The sequence below is a fragment of the Rattus rattus genome, chromosome 6 (genome assembly GCF_011064425.1).
Source record: "Rattus rattus isolate New Zealand chromosome 6, Rrattus_CSIRO_v1, whole genome shotgun sequence".
NCBI lineage: Eukaryota > Metazoa > Chordata > Mammalia > Rodentia > Muridae > Rattus > Rattus rattus.
The window spans coordinates 120,721,722-120,747,012 of NC_046159.1; the positions used below are offsets into that span (position 1 = coordinate 120,721,722).

General features: G+C 35.0%; 2 protein-coding genes across 2 annotated transcripts in view; both read right to left on the reverse strand.

The window, feature by feature from the left end:
• LOC116904439 (cystic fibrosis transmembrane conductance regulator-like) overlaps window positions 1-10,330 on the reverse strand; it is a 42,389-nt gene extending 32,059 nt beyond the window's left edge. Inside the window, exons 1-4 of the mRNA XM_032907267.1 lie at window positions 10,193-10,330; window positions 6,516-6,762; window positions 4,780-4,872; window positions 2,765-2,947 (exon numbers count right to left, since the gene is read on the reverse strand). Coding sequence (XP_032763158.1) covers window positions 2,765-2,947; window positions 4,780-4,872; window positions 6,516-6,762; window positions 10,193-10,221 — 552 coding nt within the window. The 5' untranslated portion in view covers window positions 10,222-10,330. The remainder of the gene's footprint in view (window positions 1-2,764; window positions 2,948-4,779; window positions 4,873-6,515; window positions 6,763-10,192) is intronic.
• A 759-nt stretch (window positions 10,331-11,089) lies between these two features.
• The window catches only part of LOC116904055 (cystic fibrosis transmembrane conductance regulator-like), a 59,653-nt gene continuing 45,451 nt past the window's right edge, over window positions 11,090-25,291 (reverse strand). Inside the window, exons 4-6 of the mRNA XM_032906914.1 lie at window positions 19,424-19,639; window positions 12,103-12,192; window positions 11,090-11,362 (exon numbers count right to left, since the gene is read on the reverse strand). Coding sequence (XP_032762805.1) covers window positions 11,195-11,362; window positions 12,103-12,192; window positions 19,424-19,639 — 474 coding nt within the window. The 3' untranslated portion in view covers window positions 11,090-11,194. The remainder of the gene's footprint in view (window positions 11,363-12,102; window positions 12,193-19,423; window positions 19,640-25,291) is intronic.

The following is a 25,291-nucleotide window of genomic DNA, read 5'->3' on the forward strand; positions in this document are numbered from 1 at the left end:
GAGCAAATGTTTCTGTAGAAAGAAAATATAAGACTATAGCTACTTTATTTAAAATGCCCATGTCACCTGTCTGGCCCTACTATAAGATGTTCCTAATCCTGTAGAGACTTGATGTCCAGAGAAGAGAGATGCCCAGGCTTGGGCACCCTCTCAGAGGCAAAGGAGAAGGTGAATTGGGTGAAGAATTCTGGGAGGGGAGATGTAAATAAATAAAATAATTAATTAAAAGGAGCAATAAAGATCATTTATTATTTAAATAATAAAAACAAAATAAAATGTCCATGTCTCATATAAAAAAAACAATTGGAGAGAAAAATAAGAAAAATGTACAGGATTAGAAAATTTGTGCTATTTAAAAAGAAAAAAAACTCTTGAAAATAAAATCTCTGTTTAAGATACTAATATTAATTAATTAATTTATTCACTTTACATCCAGCCTTCAGCCCTTTCTTCCAGTCCCACTCTCACAAATTCCTACTCCCATTACCACCTCTTCTTCTCCTCAGAGAAAGAGAAGCCCACCTTGGGTACCAGATCGCTCTGGGACACCAAGTCTCAGCAGGACCATGTGCATCTTCTCCCAATGAGGCGAGGTGATCAAGCAGTCCTGCTAGGGGACCCCTGTCTAGGGATCCAATTGCAGACAACAGAGTCAGAGACAGCCCCTGGTCCAGTTGCTATGGGACCCATATGAGGACCAAGCTGCACATCTTCTATGTAGAGAACTTAGGATCAGCCCCTGCCTTCTCTTTTAATTGCATGCCCAGGTTAATTGACTCTGTAGGCCTTCTTGTAGTGTCCTTGACCCCTCTGGCTAGTTTAATCCTATCCCCCACCTTTCCATAAGACATCCTGAGCTCAGCCTGATGTCTGGCTGTAGGTCTCCGCATCTGTTTCCATCCATTGCTGGAGAAAGCCTCCAGGAGACATCTATGCTAAGCCGCTGTGATCCTTAATTTTCATTTTTATTTTATAACAGCACTGCCTCATCCTTCTTTTCTCCCCTCCTCTTTTTTTCCTCCCACCCTTCCTTTCTCATTGCTTCATATTCTGAAATAGAATTTTGGAGATTAATAAGCATATATTCATATTACTGAAAGGTATTCTAAAACAACACTCTGATTGCAACAAGGATCTATCTATTTTATGGATCTCCCCAGCAAATACTTTGCTGCTAAAAGCATGGACTCAAGTCAAATTTCATTTCTTTGGACCTTAATGTATTATCTAGGTAGCTACGAAAAAACAAGTACCATTATCTACATGACAGAGCATATCTGAAACATCAAGAGAAAGCCTGTGGCGGCGGAATTACATCTTTGAGCACTTTTCACTTCTAGCCAATTAGATTTTGTCAGATGTCTCTCCAAATCATAATTGATTGTTCTTGGTACTGGGTGGGGAGTAACATAGCCACTGAATAAAGTAACACTTTTAAAATATCTTTCATTCGACATATTTTAATAATATATAAAAAACAAGACAGGGTTTATCCACATATATAGAGAGGTCAAACATATATAGAAAGAGGTCAAATCTGAACCTGTTTTTTTTGTACCAGCTCTGAAAATAGATCTGTAGGAAAGAATGGTTAAAAGGATAGTTTTTTAACCAATAGTTCTTAAAAGCAATATATATGTATGACAAGGTTAAATTATATACAAAAAAGTCATAAGAAATTATGTGAATAACTAAAAACCTGGAGGAAATCATTACTGAAGCAACTTATATTTTAAGGATATCTTATACTCAAATAGCCCTACAAATTGATATATACATATATATATATATATATATATTCCATACATACAAAATTTCTCTGAAATATTTTGTATACTGCAAACTAGAGAAGAATGAGAAATGAATAGTACATTAAATTCTTAGTGATAGAAATAAAAAGACAAGAAACAAAAAAAAAAACAAAAACCCTGATGCTTAGGCAAGATGCAACATCAGTGGTACTACAGTGGCACCCTAGGGATAACCAACAGCTGCCTGATTAGACCAAAGGCCAAATCATTAAGAGTATTCAATTCATACCTAGTAATCTAGTAATGTAGACCTAACTAGTACTCATAGTTGGAGAGGTCATACCTCTTAAAGGAGATCCTACTACTGCCATTTTGTAAACTAGTGTAATTTCTAACTGGGTTCTAAATACTTACCTTCATAGACACAGGTAAGTGTATTTCTCCTCTTATCCTTTTGAGTGTTGGATGGAAACTTTTGCAGAGATTTACAGCTAATCAAAGAAGAACTGACCATGCAAACTATATTTAAGGCTCAGGGCAAACTGGGGAAGATGGGGCTAAAAGATAGTCAAAGAACAGGCATGGCTACTGCTAGACATGAGACGCTACACCTATGAAATAGTCAAAATACCGTTACTTAAGCAAGTGCTACATGAGAAAATTACCAGTTGAAATGACAATGTAGATGAGGTTATCTCACAAGGCTCCATCCCCTAGATAACAATTACACGCAAAGTAATTTGAGAAAATCAATTTTCTCGAAAAATGAGCTCTTTGATAGGTTATCCAATCTTACCTGATCAGTTCTAAACACAAAATAGGTCCTAAATATTTAATAATAATAATAATAATAATAATAATAATAATAATAAACAAAAATGTCTTGAATTTGAATGTGAGTGAGTAGGGGCACGGGGGAAGGAGTTAGATATTGGGAAAGGGGATAGAAATTATGTAAATACAGTATTTGTGTATGAATTTCTCAAAAAATTAACAATTTAAAGAGACAGTACCTTTCCTGCTCCAGTAGATCCAGTAATAGCCAACATCTCTCCTTTCTTTATATTCAAATTGATGTTTTTCAACACAGGATTTCCCACTAGACAGAGATGACTAAAAGTGAGGTGGTTCTCACCATTGGAAGTTTTTCTGTCATCATTGTTTAGTTGTACTTTCTCCAGTAATTCCTGAAATCCCTATGTATAAACATTAAAGATAATAATATTTTCAGAATTTCCACAGAATACTTTTTGTGTAATCAGTTTAGGAAATACATAGTACAGAGTTCATTAAAATACATATATATTATTAAATTAATTTACAATATATAACTATAAAGCACATGGTTTCTGGGAGCATGGTTTAATATGTTTGAGAAATAGGTATATTTAATGAGAACAAAATTTCTCTTTATCAGACCTTTGCTCATTGCCTCAATCTCCTATTATTAATGGCTTGTGTGTGTGTGTGTGTGTGTGTGTGTGTGTGTGTGTGTGTGTGTGTGTACCAAGACTATAAGTACACATATAACCTTTTTCCTACAGACTTGGTAAATAAACATTAATTAATCCTCAACATAATATATAAGGCCAGTTTTACAATCTTCTTTTAAAACTGTAGGCTGGCTCAGCAAAGGTAAATAATCAGTCACAAACAAGGAATTACAATTCAATCCTCTCTTCTGTTCCTAAGATTTTCTCTAAACATTCATCATTGGCTATATTGCCCACTGCAAGCTCTGGGGTACTGTCTCCAAAGCAAAATTAATAGCATCAAATAGTGATCATGAAGAAGCCTGCGAAACCTGTGCACCTAGTTTTAAGTGAATGTATTTTTTGGTCCTTGACATCCAAAGATCCTCTCTCCTAAAGTTAACTGGCCTGAGAATTCATTGTCTGCTACTTCTTATGATCCACTTGCACCTCACAATTGCTCTTGCCTTACTTTCTACAGAAACAATTCCCTCTGCAGCACTATGACTAAATCACTAAGGTACTCTCCAGAGTGTAAAAAATCAGACCCAAATAATTGCATTAAAATGAATGATGATGTCTTGAAACAAGAGAGAACCACAAAAACAAAGGTAAAAAGAGTAAGTGGGGAAAAGGGAGGTAACATTGTATTTCACCTAGATTTCAAGGATCTATCTTCCCATTTCAAAAATAGTACTTCTAAATCCAACATTGGGGATTTCATTAGGAGTTAAGAGGAAGAGAGGAAGCTGACCATGGTAAAAAAAATATTTATCTAATCGAAGTTTGGCAGGTAATGCATCCCAGACTTGCCTCCCAGATGTTGCCATCAAAAGACATGGAGAATATGCTAGACAAGAGGACAGTAAGGCTTGAGGAGCAATGACTGGAAGTGTGTGAGGAGCATGCAAGATATTTAGTTTACCATGCATGACATTCAGGCTTGAAACTAGGACTAGAGATTCGCACTTGCACATCATCACACGGAGAAAGTAAACTGCTGGAAGTTGCTCATGGGAACTCAATGGCTCCCAATGCTCAATGATATGCAGGGAAGACTTAGAAGTAATGATGAGAGAAGTTAATCTTCACTGAATAACCATAACATGCGAAGTGAACTAATGAACAGCCCATGTGAATCATGTTAGTCAGTAGGAAACTAATGTCTTCATTTTACAGATGAAGACACTAGAGGCTTGACAACTCGAACATAATATGATTTGGATTACATGCGAAGTGTATTGCAGAGACAGGTTCAAACCTAGTATTGAAGGTATCCATCTTCCTAGCCTGTTATATGAAATCAATTATATAACTTTAAAGAAATAAAGGTACTTTATGTTGCATTTAATGTTCCTGGTTCCTCACTTTTCACTTTATAAAAGAGAATAGCCACTCCTTATATGAGATAAGGATAAGGATGAGATATATCTCCCATATGAGATATAGTATCTTTGTAGTCTTAATTTTTTATTGATTAGAAATTTAGTTACATGAAAAGGAAAAGACTCAATTGTTTACATATTTTAAAATCCACAATATTTAGGAATTCTCACCTCCTCCCAAAATGCTGTTACATTCTCCATGACTAGGCCTGTGAACATTAAGTTATACTCCAGCACTTTATATTCTTGAGTCTGTAGGAAATCCTAGTCAATAAAAACCAAACCTCTCAATTATAGAATCATAGTAGCAAAAAATGTATTGTTATAGCATTTTACATTCTAACATTACAGTGCCTTGTATGGATTGTAGCAAGTTAGAAGTTGTTTATTAATTATTAACTTACGATTGTCTTAAAGTGACAAGCAGTAGAATTCATCATAGACAAAACATATTCATTAAATACATTAGTTTATGAAATTAGTTTTATATATTTTATATCACTGCACAATTGCTTCTTTCTTACACTGCTGTATGGAACATGAATTTCTAATGAAATCCTGACCATTATTCATGATACAAAATTTTTTCTTCACTCTCTTTACAAGCAACATCACAGTCATTGCCTTTCTCTATAAAGGGAAGTATAAGGACTTCTAGAAGGACTTCTGAGCTCTCTGAGGAAGGCCTCCATCAGCAAACTCAAACCACATAGTTCTTAGGGAAGGTGAACAGCATAAAACTTCAATCTGTGCACCTAGAAGTCTTCACTGGTCATCACTGCCCTCTTGTCTTTCTTCCTTGTCCCCTCCCCCTCCTTTATTGGTTTGTCTCATTTTCTTCTTTTTTTCAGATGTTTCTCATTTTTCTTACCACTTTCATCCCTCCACCCAACTACGATGATGTCATCAGAGAAATAGAATTCATTACAGGGCCACTTTGATTCTAAGTTTCAGTAACTGCTCTCTAGTTACACAAATCAAGTTCACTTAACCTTGGGGATGAAATGTTGAATAGAAAAGGCTGAAAAAGATTTGATGACCTGGGCAGGGCAGACACTCTAGAGGGCAGTTGCTGTAACTGTGGAAACCCAAATTACTACATAATGTCAAATCTCCAGAAGACACTCAACACATGTATGTGTATATTCATGGATGCCTATGCACACAAGTACAAATGATATACCTCTACTTCTAATCACTATTAACTAATTCGAAAGTTTCAAAGCCCAAATACAACAGATATAAAAGCTAAAATTACATCAGCATGAGGTAAACAACTGGAGAACCATATAAAAAGTGGCCCACCCTCCACCCTACATTTACTCATCATAATGATTTACTTTCTACATTGAATATTTAAACAGATATTTTAAAGGATAATAAGACATTTTGTCTCAGAAGTTGATTCAATTTGCTATGAAGAAACTACTTTTTATGTAAAGCCCCAAATAAGCCTGTAAGCCCCACCTGCCCAGGGATCAGGTAACTTCCTGGCATGCTGGGAGCTGAAGTTCTTGGAACATAACAATGCCTCATGGGAAAGTACAGTGGCCTATAAGGCAGGCATTCCAGGGTTAGTTGGAACATTTTTCAATTTCCTGCTGAAGTTCATTTTCAATGTTTTTGGATATTTACAAGCTGCCTAGGAATGATCTATCGCAGATTTCTTGGATGGAATTTTTCTAGATTATAAAACAATTATTTCATTTGACCCTCAAAATCTCCTAGGATTTTATTTCATTAGATTTTCACTGTAAAGGCTCATGAGTCTATGTCTGAAAATGAAAAGAGGAAATCTAATCCATTAACAAATCAAAAATCAAAAAATTCATTTTAGAGAAATTTTCCAATTATACAAATTCTAAAATGTTTCCAAAATTATGTAAGTATGTCATCATGGAAGTTACCTGTATTTTTCTTATCATTCCCAAAGAATCATACCATATCTGTATAGCAGTGGGGAATTGCCGTGTGACTGCCATACGCAGGACAATGCAGAATGAAATGGTTGTGAATATTTTTCGGAGGACGATTCCATTGATGACTGTGTAGGGAAGCACAGATAAAAAGACTACAAAAAACCCTGAAAAGAAGAAGGCAGAGCTAGTGAAGAACCTCATGTAGGCTGACCTCCGGGTCATTTTCAGTTCCTCCCTGTGGAAAACAGAAGATGTAACACATTACTTTCTTTCAATTATCAGATGTGTTAGAATATAAAATCTGAATATACAGTCTAAAGTTTGGCCAAGTTATAAAACTTCTCTCTTGGCCTTAATTAGCTTACATGACTGTTAATGAATAGACCATGTATTTACACAGAATACTTGATAACACAAAACCATTGAGAAGTTCAATAACTATCATAATTAAATTCTTAATTATAATGAAAATTAATTTAAATTGCATTATCTAAATAGATTTAATTGTATATTATTTTTATATCTTTAGTAACTTCATTATTAACGTTTGAAGTGATATGTGAAAAGAAAAACAATGTTACAAGCTTTATGAACAAAAATGACAATTTTGTAGTTATCCATCAGATTCTTAGCTTATTTGAGATTCTAGCTTGGCTTTAAATAGCATTGATTAAATATATATATACATATATATATATGTATATATATATAATATATATATACATATATATATATATATATATATATATATAAAAGGGAGAGGTTCTCAGGTGTTAACACAGACACAGAGCACCTGAGAAACATGTTCCTGGGTATTCTCTTCCCAGTCACATCTACTGAAGGTGAGATGCTGCACTAGCTTCCCAGAAGCTACTCTGTAGTCAGAGGCCAATGATTCAGTTGCAGGTGGTTCTTCAAAGAGCAGGGAGTAGCAACTCCCTCCTGTTCCCTTTCATTGCAGTGTAATTATCTGCAGTCAAACCTCACCTGAGTTGCAATCTTCTAGTCTGCTCTAGTCCAAACTCCAACTGTGAGGTGTTTACTTTTTTAACACATATAGGAAGAGGTTAAATGCTCTAGTGGGCAAAAAGCAAGGATCACAGAAGACGGTGACAAACGGAAGATGGAGAGCAATAATGCCCTCACTCAACCCTACTACTGTTCCAGGAGCCATAAAACTTTACGCCACACTTGGGATCACTTGTAACAACAACCAGTTCTTGTGTGGGCAAAGACCAATGTTGAACACAAACTGAAGGCTCTGTCTGAAAGGAGGAACAACTAACTGATCTACAGCCTGCTGCAGGGAGGTAGTGAACGTACAGAAGCTATGTTGCCACATACCTCTAATCCAGAGAAGTAAGAGTTACTGTCAAGTAGTAGTACTAAAACCATGTATTTTTTAAGTCCTCAAAGAAAACAATGTACTATTGAGCTCACTGATAGAGGTCATGTGTATAACCTATATTGTGATCAGCCTAACGAATTGTAGTGTTTTGTCTTTCAATAAATTTGTCCTGGAAGTGGACTATTATTCAGGTCCTGCCTGTCTTACCTATGTACAAAGGAAGCCACTTTTCCCCCTAATTAAATGTGATCCCATGACTAAAGAAGACTTAACACTTCCCTTGTAGAGATGTAGTTAAGCACAGACGACAGCATAGCAGAAGATATAAAAGGGCAATGTGTGTCCCTTTTCACTAGAGATAAAACATATATTCATGAGGCTAAGGAGAGAATTGTTTACAAATAGTAGTAAAGTGTCAAAATGGTTCAAATATATTAGAACAGCTGAGAAAAATGAGAAGTAAGGAAAAAGAATAATCAATCCAAACTTACCAGAATCATCTAGAAACTGATATAAAATCCCTAACATTTTATGTCATGAAAATATTCTATCAGTTTCTTAAAAAAATTGAAAGTGCCTTTATTGCTAAAAAGCAATAAAAGGCAAATTTTTCAAGAACATTTGCATAGCCTTTGGCCCAGTTCAACAGTAGCCTAGGCTGAGGTAATCATCCTTATAAGAGCATCCCGTCAGTCTCTCCTAGAACATTGTATTTGCTCTGCTGAGTAAAGCAATTCTTGCTTTCCTTTTTACGTCAGAACTCTCCAGCCTTTTCAGGTAACAATTTCATGCTGTATCAAACAGGTTACAACCAGACAAATTCTAGCTATCAGAATTAACCAACCCGAAATACAGAATAGGAAAGATAGATTCCATCACGTAAGGAAAAGAAGGGCAAAACACCAATGTCAAACAAACAAAACAGCAAAGAAAAGAAACAAAAAACTGTCAGGCATAGGAACAAGCTTCTGCAAGTTGATTGTGAAGCCTGAGAAACCGGATACTCTGATAACCTCCTAAGCCCTACAGTGACTGTTTACTGGCAGAGTGTGAGGACACACTCAACTTGTTAATGTGAAAAACAACTTTCATCAACTCAACAATTCCCCAAGACCTTTAAGAATGTTTATGAAAAGAAAATGTAGTTCCTTTCCTGGATTTACCTTGAAAAGCATAACAAAAACAGGTGACCAATAATATTTGAAAAATAAATACTCTTTTGCTCTTTTTATTTACATGGCAAAGGACTTAACATTTCAGCATTTCCACTGTTGTTCCAATCACACACCTGTGGCTCGGTTGCCACTGTCCTCAGGTCCCCAGCCATCTGAACATGAAATAACCCATTGCAAAGAGCACTCTGCATTTCCTTGTCCCTGTCAAATACTCAAATACCCTATATCTTTAAATTAGTAGTATCCTTTATGGTGCATCCACCCCCAGAAGTCTAAAACATTTCCTTGACTGTTATTGGAAGGACAGGGAAGTCAACTAAAGAAAAATGTTACATGGCTACAACAATATTCATTTTCTTTTACCCAAAATTATCTCAGTAATTATGTATCAGTCTGGGCTGTACTTTTATGGGTATTTTTGGTAGGGGACATCTAGAGGTAATCTTTACTTATCTGCAAAAGGTTATCTGAGGTGAAAGAAGAGGGGACATACACAGGTGCTAAGTTAAGATTGCATCTCAGGAGGTGGCTTTTGTTACAGGGACTGACTTAGCCCCTTATGAGTTAACACTAAGGAAAATTTCCTTTGTCATTATTCCTCAGGCTCAAAATCACAGGTAGAAGTTGCTCAAATGTGGCTGTCACCCATTCTTTGTAAGTCATAACACCTGAAGTACAGTGTCATACAGGATCACCCCTTTCTCTCAGAACTATATATTTTAGTATTTCCACTTATGGTTTTAATTAGACTCAGCATCTTCATCATTATTTAAATTAAGAGTATGAAAACTATGAACTAGTATAGAAGAATCATTATTAAGAGATAACTATCCATATACTACAAAAGAAAAACCAAATCAACTGTAAAACAATAAGCCAAGGAACAGTGTGGTGGCACACACCTTTAAGTTCTAGATCTACATACTGAAGTCTATGGTAGCAAAGGGTACATAGTGAGACCAGTCTCAAAACATAAAAGAAATAATCAAAATAATTTTATGCAAATGATGGATAAACCACGGTAAAACTCAGGACATATGCTTGAGTTTTAGAGAGTTTGGACAAGTTGAACATCCACCTGAGTGGTCAGTTTTAAATGTTAAATATAAAATTGGACCAATATTGTAATTATGTCAACTTACTCTCTCAAGCTTTCAATTATTTTCTCCATCGCTGATTCCCAACAATATGCCTTAACAGAATAGATATTGTCAATAACTTCTGACGTGATCACAAGTCTTTCATTGATCTTTGAAGCTCTTTTATCTCTGTAAACCAATCAATTGATTGACCAATCAATAACTGAAACAAGTTAAATTATCTACTAGTAACTATTCAAATTTTTTAAGAAATTCCATATTTTTATTACACAAACATTGTTTTTAAACAGTTGGTAACACAGAAAAGGCTAGCCAGGTGGTATACACTTTTAATTCTAGCACTCAAGAGGCAAAGGCAGGCAGATCTCTTGAATTCTAGATTAGCTTGGCCGATAGAGTGAGTTCCTGGACAGCCAAGGCCACAGAGAGAAGCCCTGTCTCAGAAAAACAGGAAGAAAAAAAAATAAATTGAATTGTACCATTTAGCACATGTCTCCAGAATGTCAGATACCCACAATAGATGAACATTGGACAATATCTCTAATCCAATCCTACACAAAGTCTCTAAGAGGTGATCACTTCCATTTCATGAGGCAAATGAAAGTATATACAAACTTAAACAAAATTCTGTCTGTATCCCAGATTTTTAACTTTCTATCACATTGAAACATGCAAACTACAAATTCTCCGTAATAAGCACATCACATAACTCATATGACCAATACAAGTAATAAAAGCTTTGGTAGAATGGTCTACAATATGGAGTGGAAGAGGCCAGGTCACTCCATACAGAATTTAGGCATTCCTTCCAGTTCATATAAGTGCAATATCCATTTTACCTAAGTTTAATGACTATAAAAATGTACTGAATCTTAAAATCTGCACAAAGAAATTCTGTAGACCAATAGAGAAAATAATTACCCTTTTGCTATAGAAATAATTATTTATACAATTAAATAATTCCTTCTAAGTGATATGGCAGGGCTTTATTGTCAGGGCATAGAGAAGCTCAATTCAAATTCCTTCAGACTTTGACAAAGATCACTACCTGTACTTCGCCATCATCTTCCCTAAGATAGCTTGAAAAATAACCAAGATTATCAGTAAACCAAGGCCACAGAAGGCTGAGAACTGTAACAAGTCCCAGAGAAGCCCCATCAGAAGAATCACTTGTAAAGGAGCAATCCATATAAAATGTGCCAAGGCAAGTCCCTGAAAAACAAAAACATAGAGAAAATCAAGTGGCGTATTACACTCCACCCTGAAACCCAAGTGAAGAAACACATATGGAAGAAAAGAGCACTGGAGATCTATCCAATCACGAAATTCACAGTTCTGAGAATACTACAATGTATGTATTGGGCTTAATTGATGCACAGTTACTGCATTGTTTTTAACCATGGAATTGAGATAGTACATCTTTAAAATTGTGCCCAGGTTTTATTAATGCCCTTTTTAAATGAAGCTAGGGTCATCATATAGAACATGTGGGAACAAGTACTCAATTCAACAGTAACTTTATTTAACACTTGCTATATTAAATACTAGAAATGCAAAGATAAATAAAATATGGTATCTGTCCTCAAGGACCTTGAATTTACTTGTGACATAAGACAGCACAGAACAAGAATGGCTCAGAGTATCATATTTAGCCAAATTAAATAACAATTTAAAGTATTATACTAAAAGGAAGCAAACTAAGTCTGATAAGGGTTAAGTTTTGAAAACCATTATTAAGAGCAAGCTGAGGTATGTTTGAGGTGGGCAATTTTACCTGACCTCAGAATGGTGCTCTGCTACAAACTAAGCTTTCCCAGTTTCCAGAAATAGCCAAACTAGGTAAGGGTGGGACTCTAGAACTCATCACTGTTATCTGATGCAAAGTAAAGCTTTCTTTAGAATTGTTTGAGTTCTAATGAAATACATAAAACATTAAATCAATGGGTACATACTTCATCAAATTTGTTCAGGTTGTTGGAAAGAAGACTAATAAGTTGTCCAATACTTATTTTATCAAGAACACGACTTGACAACTTTAAAGTCTAAAAGAAAAAAATTGCATGTTAAGTGATATCAGCAAACAAACATAAAATGCATTCATAACTAACACTTTAGTAAGATGTGACTGCATGTGTCTTAAGCGGAGGGGTCAACCTTGTTTGGTATTTGTTAGTTTTATACTTTATCAGCTCTGTAAATATTCAACTTAAAAACAAATATTATATTGAAATATTTACATTTAGATATTTTCTGTCGTATAGAAACTTTTTTGTCTTTGACAATAAGAATGACATTGTATTTCCATTTGCAAAATGTAAGATTTTTGTTGTCGTTTTAAGTATTTTTATTTGAGTTTTGGGGATTTGTCTTTTTTTTTTTTTAACAAAAAACAAATATTATACTGAGTCAGGTAAGCCAGACCCAAAAGGACAAATGTTACCAGTTCTTCCTTATATGAGGATCTCAGCTATTAATTTTTAGAATATTAAGTGTAACAATATGTTGGCAAAAGTAAGAAAGTTACAGGGAGAGGAGGAGGAGGATAGTATTACATATTAGAGATGAAAATGGAGGCCAGGGTTGAGGTCTACTTAAGGTAGAGACATATGCATGCAACGGCGTGGGAAGACAGTAACAGCATGAAGAATAGCAGGTAGTAGTAGTTCACATATCTAAAACTAAATATATGTTCATATACCTAAAACTAAATATATTTTAAAAGGCATCTTGAAAACTACTATTTTATAAGGTTACTTAAAAAATACCATCTAATGACTTTATAAATGCTTGCATGTCAGACACCAGGTTCAGGACAGGTGAGGGATGTTCAGGGGCCCAAGTGAAGTGTGAGAATTTACAAAGCAGTAGGGTGGACAGTCATCTTCTCTGTACTTTAAATGACGGAGGCATTCTCTGTTGAGTGACTTCAGAAATGGCATTAGCTAGTTTTAACTAAACTAGCTTTCACAGAATGGAGTTCCACATGGGCCCTTGGGGAGAGGATAGAACTTGCAGTAATACAATCTAATCAGAATACAGAAATACACTGGCAGAGACTCATTTACTCATAATCTGTCTCTGTCAAAGATATGCCATGCCATGTGGTAAAGAAGTGTGTCACCAAATTTTAATTATCAAGATGATTTAATATAGAGATTTGTAAACATTATTTTTGTTTGACTTGCCTATAATATGTATCATGCCTTGAGAAATTAGTTAATAATACTTGGACATGTATAAAAATTATATATCTGATTTCAAAATTTACCATTTGAGTATCACTACTGTACAGTTCTAAGAAATATATGTAATCTTTAAAATGTTTTAACAGAGGTATTCCTTAGATAATACTCCTCTCAGATATCATGAATAATCACACAAAAGTCCTAGTAGTGGGCAGGGGATATCTCCCTATGAGAGACTGTCCAGGTAGATCTCAGAGGTGCCTCAAACAACACAAGCTTTCCCCAGTGCTCTTGGTTGCCTACCTGGACTTAATAGTAAGAACCTGCTGTTAAAAGTATTGTATGTTCTGGTCACAGGACATGGAGCTGAAATGCAAGCTTCCTTCCTACTGGTCCCTAGTCCTGAAGCATATGCAAGTGCCGGTAGAAAGAGCATAATCAGCATTACTCAGCTGTGACTCGTATAAGCTATACTTACTGCCTATCTTTGTAAAATGTGTCCTATACTATAACAGTAAAATGGTTCTTATGGAGGTTACTGGTTGCTTTCTGATTGTATTTATGGCCTACTCCACAAAGGGAAGTTATATTTGGTTCTGTAACACTGAATAGGAGTCTCTAGCTAGGGAGGTCTTTGACTGCGGAGGGTGTACAAGTAACTGTTATTCTGCTACCTTCTCACTACTCGTATTTATACCATAGAGAATAGAGCTCGCACCCAGCTGTTATCAGAAAATTTTCTTACTACAGTGGATCCTGGTGACTGCGGAAACCTAGCCAGGGGCAAGTCAGTGGTGATAGAATTCTTGTCGTAAATGAGAAGGCTGAAGAACTTAGGAGTTGAGCTGGAGAAAGATATACAGTAGCAGACATCTTTGCTATGGCACATATCACTTGCAATCATGAACTCATGAAAGCTGAGGTTATCTGTACATGGTAAACGTTTTAGGATGGGTGGGGCAGGCTCATGGTTGTTAGGGAGCAGCTGTCATATTCTGTTCTCATGTCTACAATACATATAAGCTGCCCTTGATCCACTAAATAACCTCCTACCTATGATCTCATGAAACTCAACGGACCACACACAAAAAGACGTGAAAGTAGGGGGCTACTTGCTATGACTAGTTCCAGAGGGAAAGGACAGGGAATGAAAGATAACTAAACTTAATTATGTAAATATTTGAAGATGTCAAACAATGAAAAATATTTATAAGTTTAGAAATAAAAGATTGACCCTAAGGCAGTGAATTCTTTCCTTAATTTTTTTCATAAAGTCCTTCACTAATTCTTTGGAACAAAAGTACTTAAGTTCAGCAAAAGTATGTTATGAATAACTGAATCAATATTTTTATGTTAACAAAACAATGTCTCCAAATATTACAAAGGGAAAAATATGGAAGAGCATTGATTAAAACATTTATTTACTTACCTATAAATTAATGTTTTAACATTATTAAAGTATGATCATGAAAGAGAGTAATCCTTTGCCTGTGAAATTTAATTACTTATTTTCTGTTAGTTGGATTCAGCAGCAAAGCACCCATTTATTATTTGTTTAAACTCATCACATATTTGTTGACTATCTAATAGATGTAAACCATTGTTCTCTATGCATCAGGAATTAACATTTATTAAAAAAACAATTCTTGCCTGGGAGTAACACATTCTAGTGTGTGTGTGTGTGTGTGTGTGTGTGTGTGTGTGTGAGAGAGAGAGAGAGAGAGAGAGAGAGAGAGAGAGAGAGAGAAATTAGTTAAGAAAGACAGAATGTGCTCATATGTTGGATTAAAAAATATGAAAGATTTTATAGATATATTGTAGAGAAGCAAAGACGAAGAAGGAATGAGTGGTTAATTAAAAAATATTAGGGGGTTAGGGATTTAGCTCGGTGGTAGAGTGCTTGCCTAGCAAGCGCAAGGCCCTGGGTTCAGTCCCCAGCTCCGAAAAAAAAAAAAAAGAAAAAAAAATTAGACCAATAAGAGGGAGAACTCATTGATGTAGATTACATGTGTTTAGACGGAATTTCAGTGTCAGGTAAAGTTATACACAGGCTAAAGCATGGAGCTTCATGCATAGCACATAGCAAATATTTATTCACTTATTTTCATGATCTTCAAATTAATGGGCAAAGTTCAATTTCTGTTTTTATTCATTATTTTGAGTATAACATATTTGGTTTCAGAATTTTAAGGGGAGTGAATTTCTCTAATATAAAATTGTAAATATTGTTGGAAGGATCCTCTATGTCCTTGCCATGAACCTGCACAGGATGGATATGAGAATGGATCTAAGACATGGGAAGAGCAGAGGCAAAGCACAATTAGGGACCAACTAGAGCACCATGAAGATGCACTCATACTCTCTGGTGATGAGCCAATACAGGGAAATTAAATGTAGTCTGTGGTCAGTCTCCACACCCAGAGCTAAGGCTGTTCTCAGACACAAAACCTGCCCAGAGAGAGCTAGTTTGCCAGGAGCACTCTCCCTTCTAAGCCCACAGCCCACAGGTTAACTTCTTGAACCTAAAGAAAGAGATGCCCATGAACATACAAGAAGCCTACAGAACTTCAAACAGATTGGACCAGAAAAAAATTCCTCCAGTCACATAATAGTAAAAACACCAAATACACAAAACAAAGATTATTAAAAGAAGTAAGGGAAAAAGGTCAAGTAACTACTAAACCCAGACCTATCAGAATAATATAAATAAACTCAAGGAAAAAAAACCACACCACATGATCATTTCATTAAATGCTGAAAAAGCAATTGACAAAATTAAACACCTCTTCATTATAAAAGTCTTGGAAAGATGAGGAATTCAAGGCCCATACCTAAACATAGTAAAAGCCATATACAGCAAACCAGTAGCCAACAACAAACTAAATGGAGAGAAACTTGAAGCGATCCCACTAAAATCAGGGACTAGACAAGGCTGTCCACTCTCTCCCTACTTATTCAATATAGTTCTTGAAGTCCTAGCCAGAGCAGTCAGACAACAGAAGGCAGTCAAGGGGATACAGATCGGAAAAGAAGAAGTCAAAATATCACTATTTGCAGATGATATGATAGTATATTTAAGTGATCCCAAAAGTTCCATCAGAGAACTCCTACAGCTGATAAACAACTTCAGTAAAGTGGCTGAATATAAAATTAAATCAAACAAATCAGTAGCCTTCCTCTACTGAAAAGATAAACAGGCTGAGAAAGAAATTAGAGAAATGACACCCTATACAATAGTCACACATAATATAAAATACCTTCATAGGACTCTAACCAAACAAGTGAAAGATCTGAATGACAAGAACTTCAAGTCACTGAAGAAAGAAATCGAAGAAGATCTCAGAAGATGGCAAGATCTTCCATGATCATGGATAGGCAGGATTAATATGGAAAAAATGGCCATCTTACAGAATGCAATCCACAGATTTGATGAAATCCCCATCAAAATTCCAACTCATTTCTTCATAGAATTAGAAAGAGCAATTTGCAAATGCATTTGGAAAAGCAAAAAGCCCAGGAGAGCAAAAACTATTCTCAACAATAAAAGAACTTGTAGGGGAATCGCCATCCCTCACCTCAAGTTGTATAACAAAGCAGTTTTGACAAAAACTGTATGGTACTGGTACAGAGACAGGCAGGTCTATCAATGGAATGGAATTGAAGACCCAGAAATGAACCCACACACCTATGGTCACTTGATCTTTGACAAAGGATCCAATGGAAACCATCCAATGGAAAAAAGACAACATTTTCAACAAATGGTGCTGGTTCAACTGGAGGTCAGCATGTAGAAGAATGCAAATTGACCCATTCTTATCTCCTTGTATAAAACTCAAGTATAAGTAGGTCAAAGACTTCCAGTGGATGGGTGGGAGTGGGAGCATCCTTGTGGAAGCAGGGGGAGCAGGAGGGGTTATGAGAGAGGGGGGGAAAGGAGCTTGCATTAGAAATGTAAATATATAAAATATTCAAGAAAAATAGAATTTAAAAGAAAATGAATAAAAAGAAATGGAAGACTGGAGATTTGCAGAAGCCACCAAAGTTAAACAAAGATCAAACCTACAACATAAGCAGAACCATAACAAATACAAAGACAGAAATGGTAACTAAAAACCTTCCAAATGAAAATGCCCACATCAGACAGATACATGGTAGAATTCTACCAGATTTTCAAAAAAGAACTACAAGAGAAGGAAAGAAAGAACCCTGCTTTTTTATGACATGGAAATGGAGAAGTAGATCTAGGAGAGAGGAAGGTTTCCAGGGACTGACTGTGAGGAGTAGAGAGAGATGAAACTTTGGGGGTGATGTACTGGGCTGTGTATGAAGAATACACAAGAATAAAAGGAATACAGGTAAATATTTTTTAAAAAGTGGTCTGTGAGATGAACTAAATAATCAGCAATCACAAGTTGATGTTGAAAGGGAAATATATATGTAACAGCTTCAAATTCTTCACTAATGTCTAAAATTATTTAGCACATGTATTACTAGATTTGTGCTAAATTTTACATGAGGACTTGATTACAAATTAACCATCCTCTTTAGTTTACTTTGTATGTTTTTTGCCTCAATATTATGTTTCCATACTTTTTGTTTTACCTAATTACTTGGAAACCACTTTCCAAGACTGTGACATATCTATTTTGAAGTTGTGATGTACCTTTTATTTATTGATCTTTCTTTATAGGTTTAAAATTCCTTAAAGAATTTATAGGTAAAGCACCTACAGCAGAAAGTTGAGGGTAAATACAATTAGATACCTTTAAATAATTCAATAGCACAATATACATATGCTTAGTTATTATCATTATAATAAGTAGTTTTAACAAATATTTATTAAAGTAAATTCAATTTTCTTTGATAGCAAGTTTGATAGATTCTATATTCCAAATAATCTCTATAGTTTTTCTTGATTATTCAACATGTTTTCATGGAACTTATGAATTGATAGTTTCATAGCATAAGAAATTCAGTTAAACTCTGACTTGTTTTGTTCTCCTTTGCCTCCATAAAAGCATTTTTAAACAATAAAGTATAGCTATCAAGATTTTATAACACAATTGTCCTTGAATATGTACTATAGTGGCATCATGGATTATTTGTTAGAGGTCAATTTCAGGCCCATAGCTCTTATAAGCCAAATATATATTATTTGTTGCTGAAGAAAGAAAATAGCAAAGAATACGGTAATATCTAAATGCCATCAAAGTATATCTTTCTTTGATCACTTGGTAGAGCAATGAAGTCACATACACAGATTATTAAAAGCACATGCCATTGAAATGACTTGAACTTTGACAAAATTTAAGACAACATTTAGGTAACTTAATGTTCATTTGAGTCTATTTAAATAATGCCTAGACAGTAAAAAGTAAAGTAAGTTCATATCTCAATGTATATACTATTTTTAAAATGTTATAAAGCTGGAGAACTCACTGGATGACAAAAATCAAACTCAAAGAAAGAAGGTGAATGAATATCACTACTGTGACACTGTCACCATCTGTGGCAGTTGGCTAAGGTGGAAATATATTGCTTAGGTTATCATTAACAGTGATATATTACTGTTAATAAAAATAGATAGTATTTTATCATAAGATATTTACTCAATGAGTTTTGTACTATTTGTTATTTTAACTAACAAAAAGAGGATTCAAAAATTGATGGTGATTTAGGTTACTGCTACAACATTTGTCTATTATGTGTAAAGCCCTGGGAATTACAAAAACCACAAAACTACTCAAATTCTTCCCCTAAACTATGACATCTGCAATATAGGCAATTTGCAGAAGGTATTTATTGAATCTATTGAATCAATCTGCATTAACAAGGATAGATAACTCAGAACAATACTTAAACCTGCCATTTATTTCACAGACATGTAAAACTGGAATGAGTATTCACACTTATTCTTGTACAAGCTCTTCCTCAGGGCACTGAGAACATGCCATGTAGAATACCTAAGACTGTGCTGAGCAGCAAGCCCAGCAAAGAACTTGCCTGGCATACAAGAAATCCTGAATTTAATCTCCAGCATAAAATAATAAAACAAGACCAATCAAATAACATCTTCCAAAAGTATTACCTTCTTATAAATCAAGCTAAACATGGCTATTCTCATCTGCATTCCAATGCGATGAAGGCCAAAAGTAGCTGGGTGCAGAAGCAGTGTCCTGACAATGAAGAGGAGGCATAAGCCTATGCCTAGGTAAATGGCAATGGAACGCTCCTCCGTGTTGTCTGGATCATAGGATGCTATGATTCTTCCTAGCAAGACAGGCTGGACAGCCTTGGTGACTTCCTACAGAAGGAGAAAACAGAGATTAAGTGTCATTTCCTATTCCTAAAATATTCTCACATTTAAAGTTGAAAATTTTATCTTTACCAAGGATTTATAATAACTTTACAGAGAAGGCCAGACAATCTGTGTAACTGCTGATGGTGTCTTTGTGCATCCTCTGAAATGAGACTTGGTTATAAGTTTACAGAAAAAGTCATTTAGAGACAGGTTTGTGTGGGGTGTTCACTAAAACCTGCACGAATAGTGACTATATTGTAAAGGGGTACTTGATGACATGGGGCATTATAATAACAGCTACATGTCACAAAACCATTCCTAAAATATGTCCCAGAAGATTTCACAACTCGCAGACTATGTAGGAACTGTTTTCACTGGGCAGACAAATGAAGAAATGGAGGCCAAAGAAAGCAAGGCAGCATGCAATTTCAAAATGAACTTCTCTAAGTATTTTGAGCTGTGGCATTATGTTGAGAAGGAGCAGTTTCTCAAGACTATTGCCATTGAGTGGAGCTGGAGTCAGGAGGGAAAAACATGCCAGCGCCGCTGGTATTTAAAGCCAGCCACTAGGGTACTCCTAGTGTAGAGCTGGGCATGGGCTTCAGTAAAGGTGTACATTAGAGCACTCTACCTCGGGCCAGTTTCTAACAAACCCTTAAACTTCTCAACAGTTCAAAACTGATTACAAACCAAGCAACTCAACCAGTCCATCATCCCTACTAAATGTACATGGATGCATTTGAACCCAGAAACCATAAATCTCATCCATTTAGATAAACAGCCTTTGAATTAGGAAAAACATTATCTGTCAATGTTTGTTTTATGTTAACTTAGTAAAATAGAAATTTATGGCTGAATCTTGCAAGATTAATAGAGATGTGATGTTAATTAAAAGGGTTGTATTTCTAATGTGTATCTCTCTAAGTCTGGCTGAAATCCTAGCTCTTACAGTTAATTTGCTTTTCATTGTTCTCTATGATGACTTTTCCAAGTCTCAAGTGCCAATACTACCTGCCCCACAAGTCCCCACATCATCTCCCTCCCCACAGGGAATTACAATCTGTCACTGATCATTGGCTTTGTGTAGCTGCTCATTCACTACTTTATATACAGAACTTCGTTTCAAAATAGATAATTCAAAGCTTTGAATAGAAGAGAAGATTCAAACCTTTAAAGAAGCTCCCAAGATAATCACAAAGATGAGATATAATTCTTTCCTTTTACATGCCATGTTTTAAATGGTTTTGAATTATGCCAAATGAAAAGGCAGGTATCAAAAAGAATTTCTAACCTCTTGTTTGTGATATCTAATAAATAAAACTTGATTTTATAAAATATTTCTTAGTGTATGTCTTACACATGTATCATATTTTTATTACATAGCTAAACATCTTTAACATATTTAGGTGTTGAATTATATTAGAGACTAAGCAGGCACATATAGGATGATATGGCATAAATGTGATTTTTAAATGTCATAAAGGTCCTCAGAATATGCTTTTGTTAAAAACCTAAAAGCACTTTTTTACATGTATTATGTATTTATCCATATACATATCATATAATTACCTCATTTGTTCTAAATTTTATCTAACATGCCTTCTTATGAATACATCAGTTTATGTATTCCTGCATTGAGACAAATGTGCCATTTCTATTTTTGAGCTGTTATAATCTTGATTGTTTTGTAAGGTGAGAGAGAACCAGAGACAAGTTATAAACTATAACTTTTATTAAATATCATATTGTCCTATATATAATTATTTCTTAGAAATCATTCTTGATTATGAAAGACTACAAATGCCATCTTGAGTAAAAAAATAAATATTTTAAAACTTTGTTTTAACACAGATTATTTCAAGTTATGTTATAAGCTTGTATGTTTTTCTTCTGTTGACTTCCATTGACTAATTTGAACTAAAATCACTAATGTTCGATCTCCAAGATATTTTTCAATATTTTTCAGCTTTCATTATCATAATAGACTTATTTGTGAATTTATTTGGTTGCAACAATAATTATAGCTTGCATTAACTTGAATGGCATGTCTATTTTACATATTGCTACTAATGAATTAGATCTTGTCTTGCCTCAACTAACAGGACGTACTCCTGTTTTGAACAATATAAGTCATCTCACAAGGACACTGACAGTATTACTCTGGAGGAGTATATATTCACACAGTAAGTTACAGGTTGTTTCTTCACTGGAAAACTTCAATGACAAGACAGTCTGTAGATCACATAGCATAAACCTCACTACCACACAGTGCTGTTATCACTCAAGGGCAAAACCAGCACTTCTAGACTCTCTCCTTCTATCATTTCCCCTAATCTCTTGTATGTATCATGTTCTCTAATATTTACAATGGAACCATTCATAGATCTGCATGACATTTTTTAAGTGTGGAAAAAGAAAACAATAGTAACTGATACCTAGCTTAATCTATAAAGCACAGTCCTTTTCAAAGCTCGGCACTAGAACATGTGAGCTGCATGTCCTCTGCTCCTCAGACTATTTTCAGAAATAAAAGTTCCCTCACTTTCACCACACTTAAATAGTACTCCAAACAGAACTGTAGCAATAAAAAATAATGTAAAGCTATTTTAAATAAGATAATATTCAATTAAGTATTTTAATAATTTTATCAGGCATAAATCAAAACAGAATTTTCTTAATTGTTTTTCTTAGAAAATAAAAGAAGCTTAATACTAATGTTTAAGACAATAAATTCAGAATCATAAAATTCAAATAGCCCTTTTTACATTTATTTTTGAGAATTTCATACATGAATACTTTATACACACACACAATCACAATCACTTCACCTCTCTTTCCCTCACTTCCAATGCCATCCACATCCCATCTGATGGGATCCCTCACAAGTTCTTGACTTCTTCCTTACTATTCTCATTCTAGTATATTTACTCTGTGTCAGCTTGGTCACTTCTATAATTTAGACAGTTCTCCTTACTGGCAAACTCTGGTAATCTAGAATGTTCTCTCCTATAACATCATCCCTGGAAGGATGGCCTGAGTCTTGAAGTACTATGCAGAGGTTCAGTAATACCCAAGCTAATTGCATTGGTCCATTTCTTTCTACGAGCATAGATGATTTTTTTCTGCTAAGAGAGATATAGAACTCAACATTGTGAGTTCAAAAGACTCTCTGGGGCCAGAAGTTCTGACATATGACCCTAATCCTATCTAGGAAGGCTGCAAAAGGAAGATTATGAATTCCAGGCCAGTCTACATACACTTCCTTCACACCAAAAAGAAAGTGTCATCTAGGTCAGTGATCATGTAAAAACTAGCTAAAGGACTTGCACTTATGGTGGGAATAATTCAAGTCTCAGAGCAGTCTACCAGGGGATGTCTGAATGCACTTCCAGACAGAGCTCTAAGTCGCTATAGATGCATACATATACTTAAATCGCTTCCGCTGTACCTGGCAAATAATCAGATGTTTCTAGAGACAGACAGGTAAGTCTCTGTTGAGTAGATATTCAGACCATAGAGAAAAGTTTAGACAAAAACAGAAGGGCACACTCAGACTTGTAGCTAAATTATATCGATTTTATCTTTATAGTTAAAGAAAAGAGACATGCTGCAGGCCTGGGGATTTAGTTCAGGAATGCATGCCTAGCTAGCATGTGACATGTATGAGTTTCTTGCTATGTCTTATCCACTAAGTAATAGTATTGCCCTCACTTGTAAGCACATTTTATATATCTTTACATTTAGAATATTAGGGCTGGTGGTACTGAGAAATCAACTAACAGAATACCAATCTGCTACAGAACAAGCTGTAAATATCACAGTAATAATGAAATAACAGATTTGATAAACAACATCTGTATCTGGTTAAAGTTACCACAAAGCTGAATAAAAACACTGCTTATCAACCTAAGAAAGATGTCCCTCCAGAATCAGGAATCAGGGATAGTTAATAAACACAAGTGTTGGAGTCAGGGAAACAAAAACATACTGGCTAATATGACCACTTGACATTTTTATGAAACGTCTAGCTAAAATAATAAGAAAAATGATTTCTATAAATTATATAAAAAGCAAAAAGTACCTGTATTAGTATGAAATGTGATTGATTCCAGAAACTATTAAGTACATTGAAAAAAATCTAACTGAACTAAAAAAACCTAAATATTGCAGAGATTATGTTTCACCCAATCTATTTTATAAGATTAATGTAATCACATAAAAATTTCAAGTATATTTTAAAAATAAATAAATTTGCACCAGGATATTGACTCACTATGTTGTTACAAGTGTTATGATATATACAATACCTTCTTAGTGAGTATATTTAAGCAATAAGTATCTATTAAATCAATAAGTGAAATTATTCTGAATTTGAAGAATAAAAACAAAATGAAATTTTAAGCTACTGGATATTAAACCATACAAGTATACATGTCACAGGACAAAGAAAGTATACTGATTTATCTGGAAATTCCAGTGAAAGGTCCAAATATATATAATAATTTAACTCATAATGCATGGCACTTAATTCAGTGGAGAAAGTAAATTCTAAGTGGCATAGATATTGAGTGTAAAACATGACATAATGAGGCATAAACAGGAGCTGAAGAAATGGCTTCATGGTTAAGAGGATATGATTTTTCTAGAGGACTTGAGTTTGGAATTTGGTTCCCAGCACCCACATAAAGGAGCTTACAACTGTCTGTAATTCAAGTCCCAGGGAACCCAATGACCTCATTTGGCCTCTGTGGTACATGCGCACATCTGGTAAAAATATAGACATGCAGATGCACATACACACCCTTAAATAAGCAAATTGTGAAATAATAAAATTAAATCAAATATATCTGCACCTTGCATAATAATTGAGTTTTCTATACCTCTGAGAAAAGCATAAAACAAAAAAGATTACACAGATATCTAGCAATTAAAATTATAATAGCTAAAAGTGAAAACATGTCCACACGTGGTGGCCCATGCCTTTATTTCAGTGCTCAGGGGCAAGAAGCACTTAGTTCTCTGTGATTTCCAAACTGCATGTGTTACAGAGAAAATTCCAGACAAACCAAGACAACCAGGGTTACATCTCAAAAATAAGTTAAAAATCACTAGAATAAAGTTATAAAGCCCATAAAAGTCTAGGGAAAACATTCTAATATTAAACAGAGAAACACAGCAAAATTGAAATAGAATAAAACACACATGTCCCAGGAATGGGACAGAGATGAGAAGTGATCCTAGGTAGCAGGCCTCTAGAAGCTTTGCTGAGAGCATTCATACTGAGGGGATGTGTGAAGATAAAGTGCCCCAGGCAGAGCCCATGCATGAGCAGAATTACTCTAAACATTCTTGTTTCAGTAGCAGGAGGCTTGGATTCAAAAGCCTGTCTTAGACTATAAGAGACAGATCCTTTATAACCGTCTGGGGACTATAAGAACTGTGGCATTGTGTGAATTAGGTTTCCTTTATGTACTTTAACTGATTTAAGTTGAACTATTGATACCTATATGTAGCGATGGAAACATGGAATCAAAAATACTTCTGAGTGTACACCTATGAATTCTACAGTTAAATCTCTTTGGTGATCATATTCTGTCAGTGACACACTTACAGATTCCCTGCACTGAGCTTCCCTTAGATTACCTTTAACTGTCT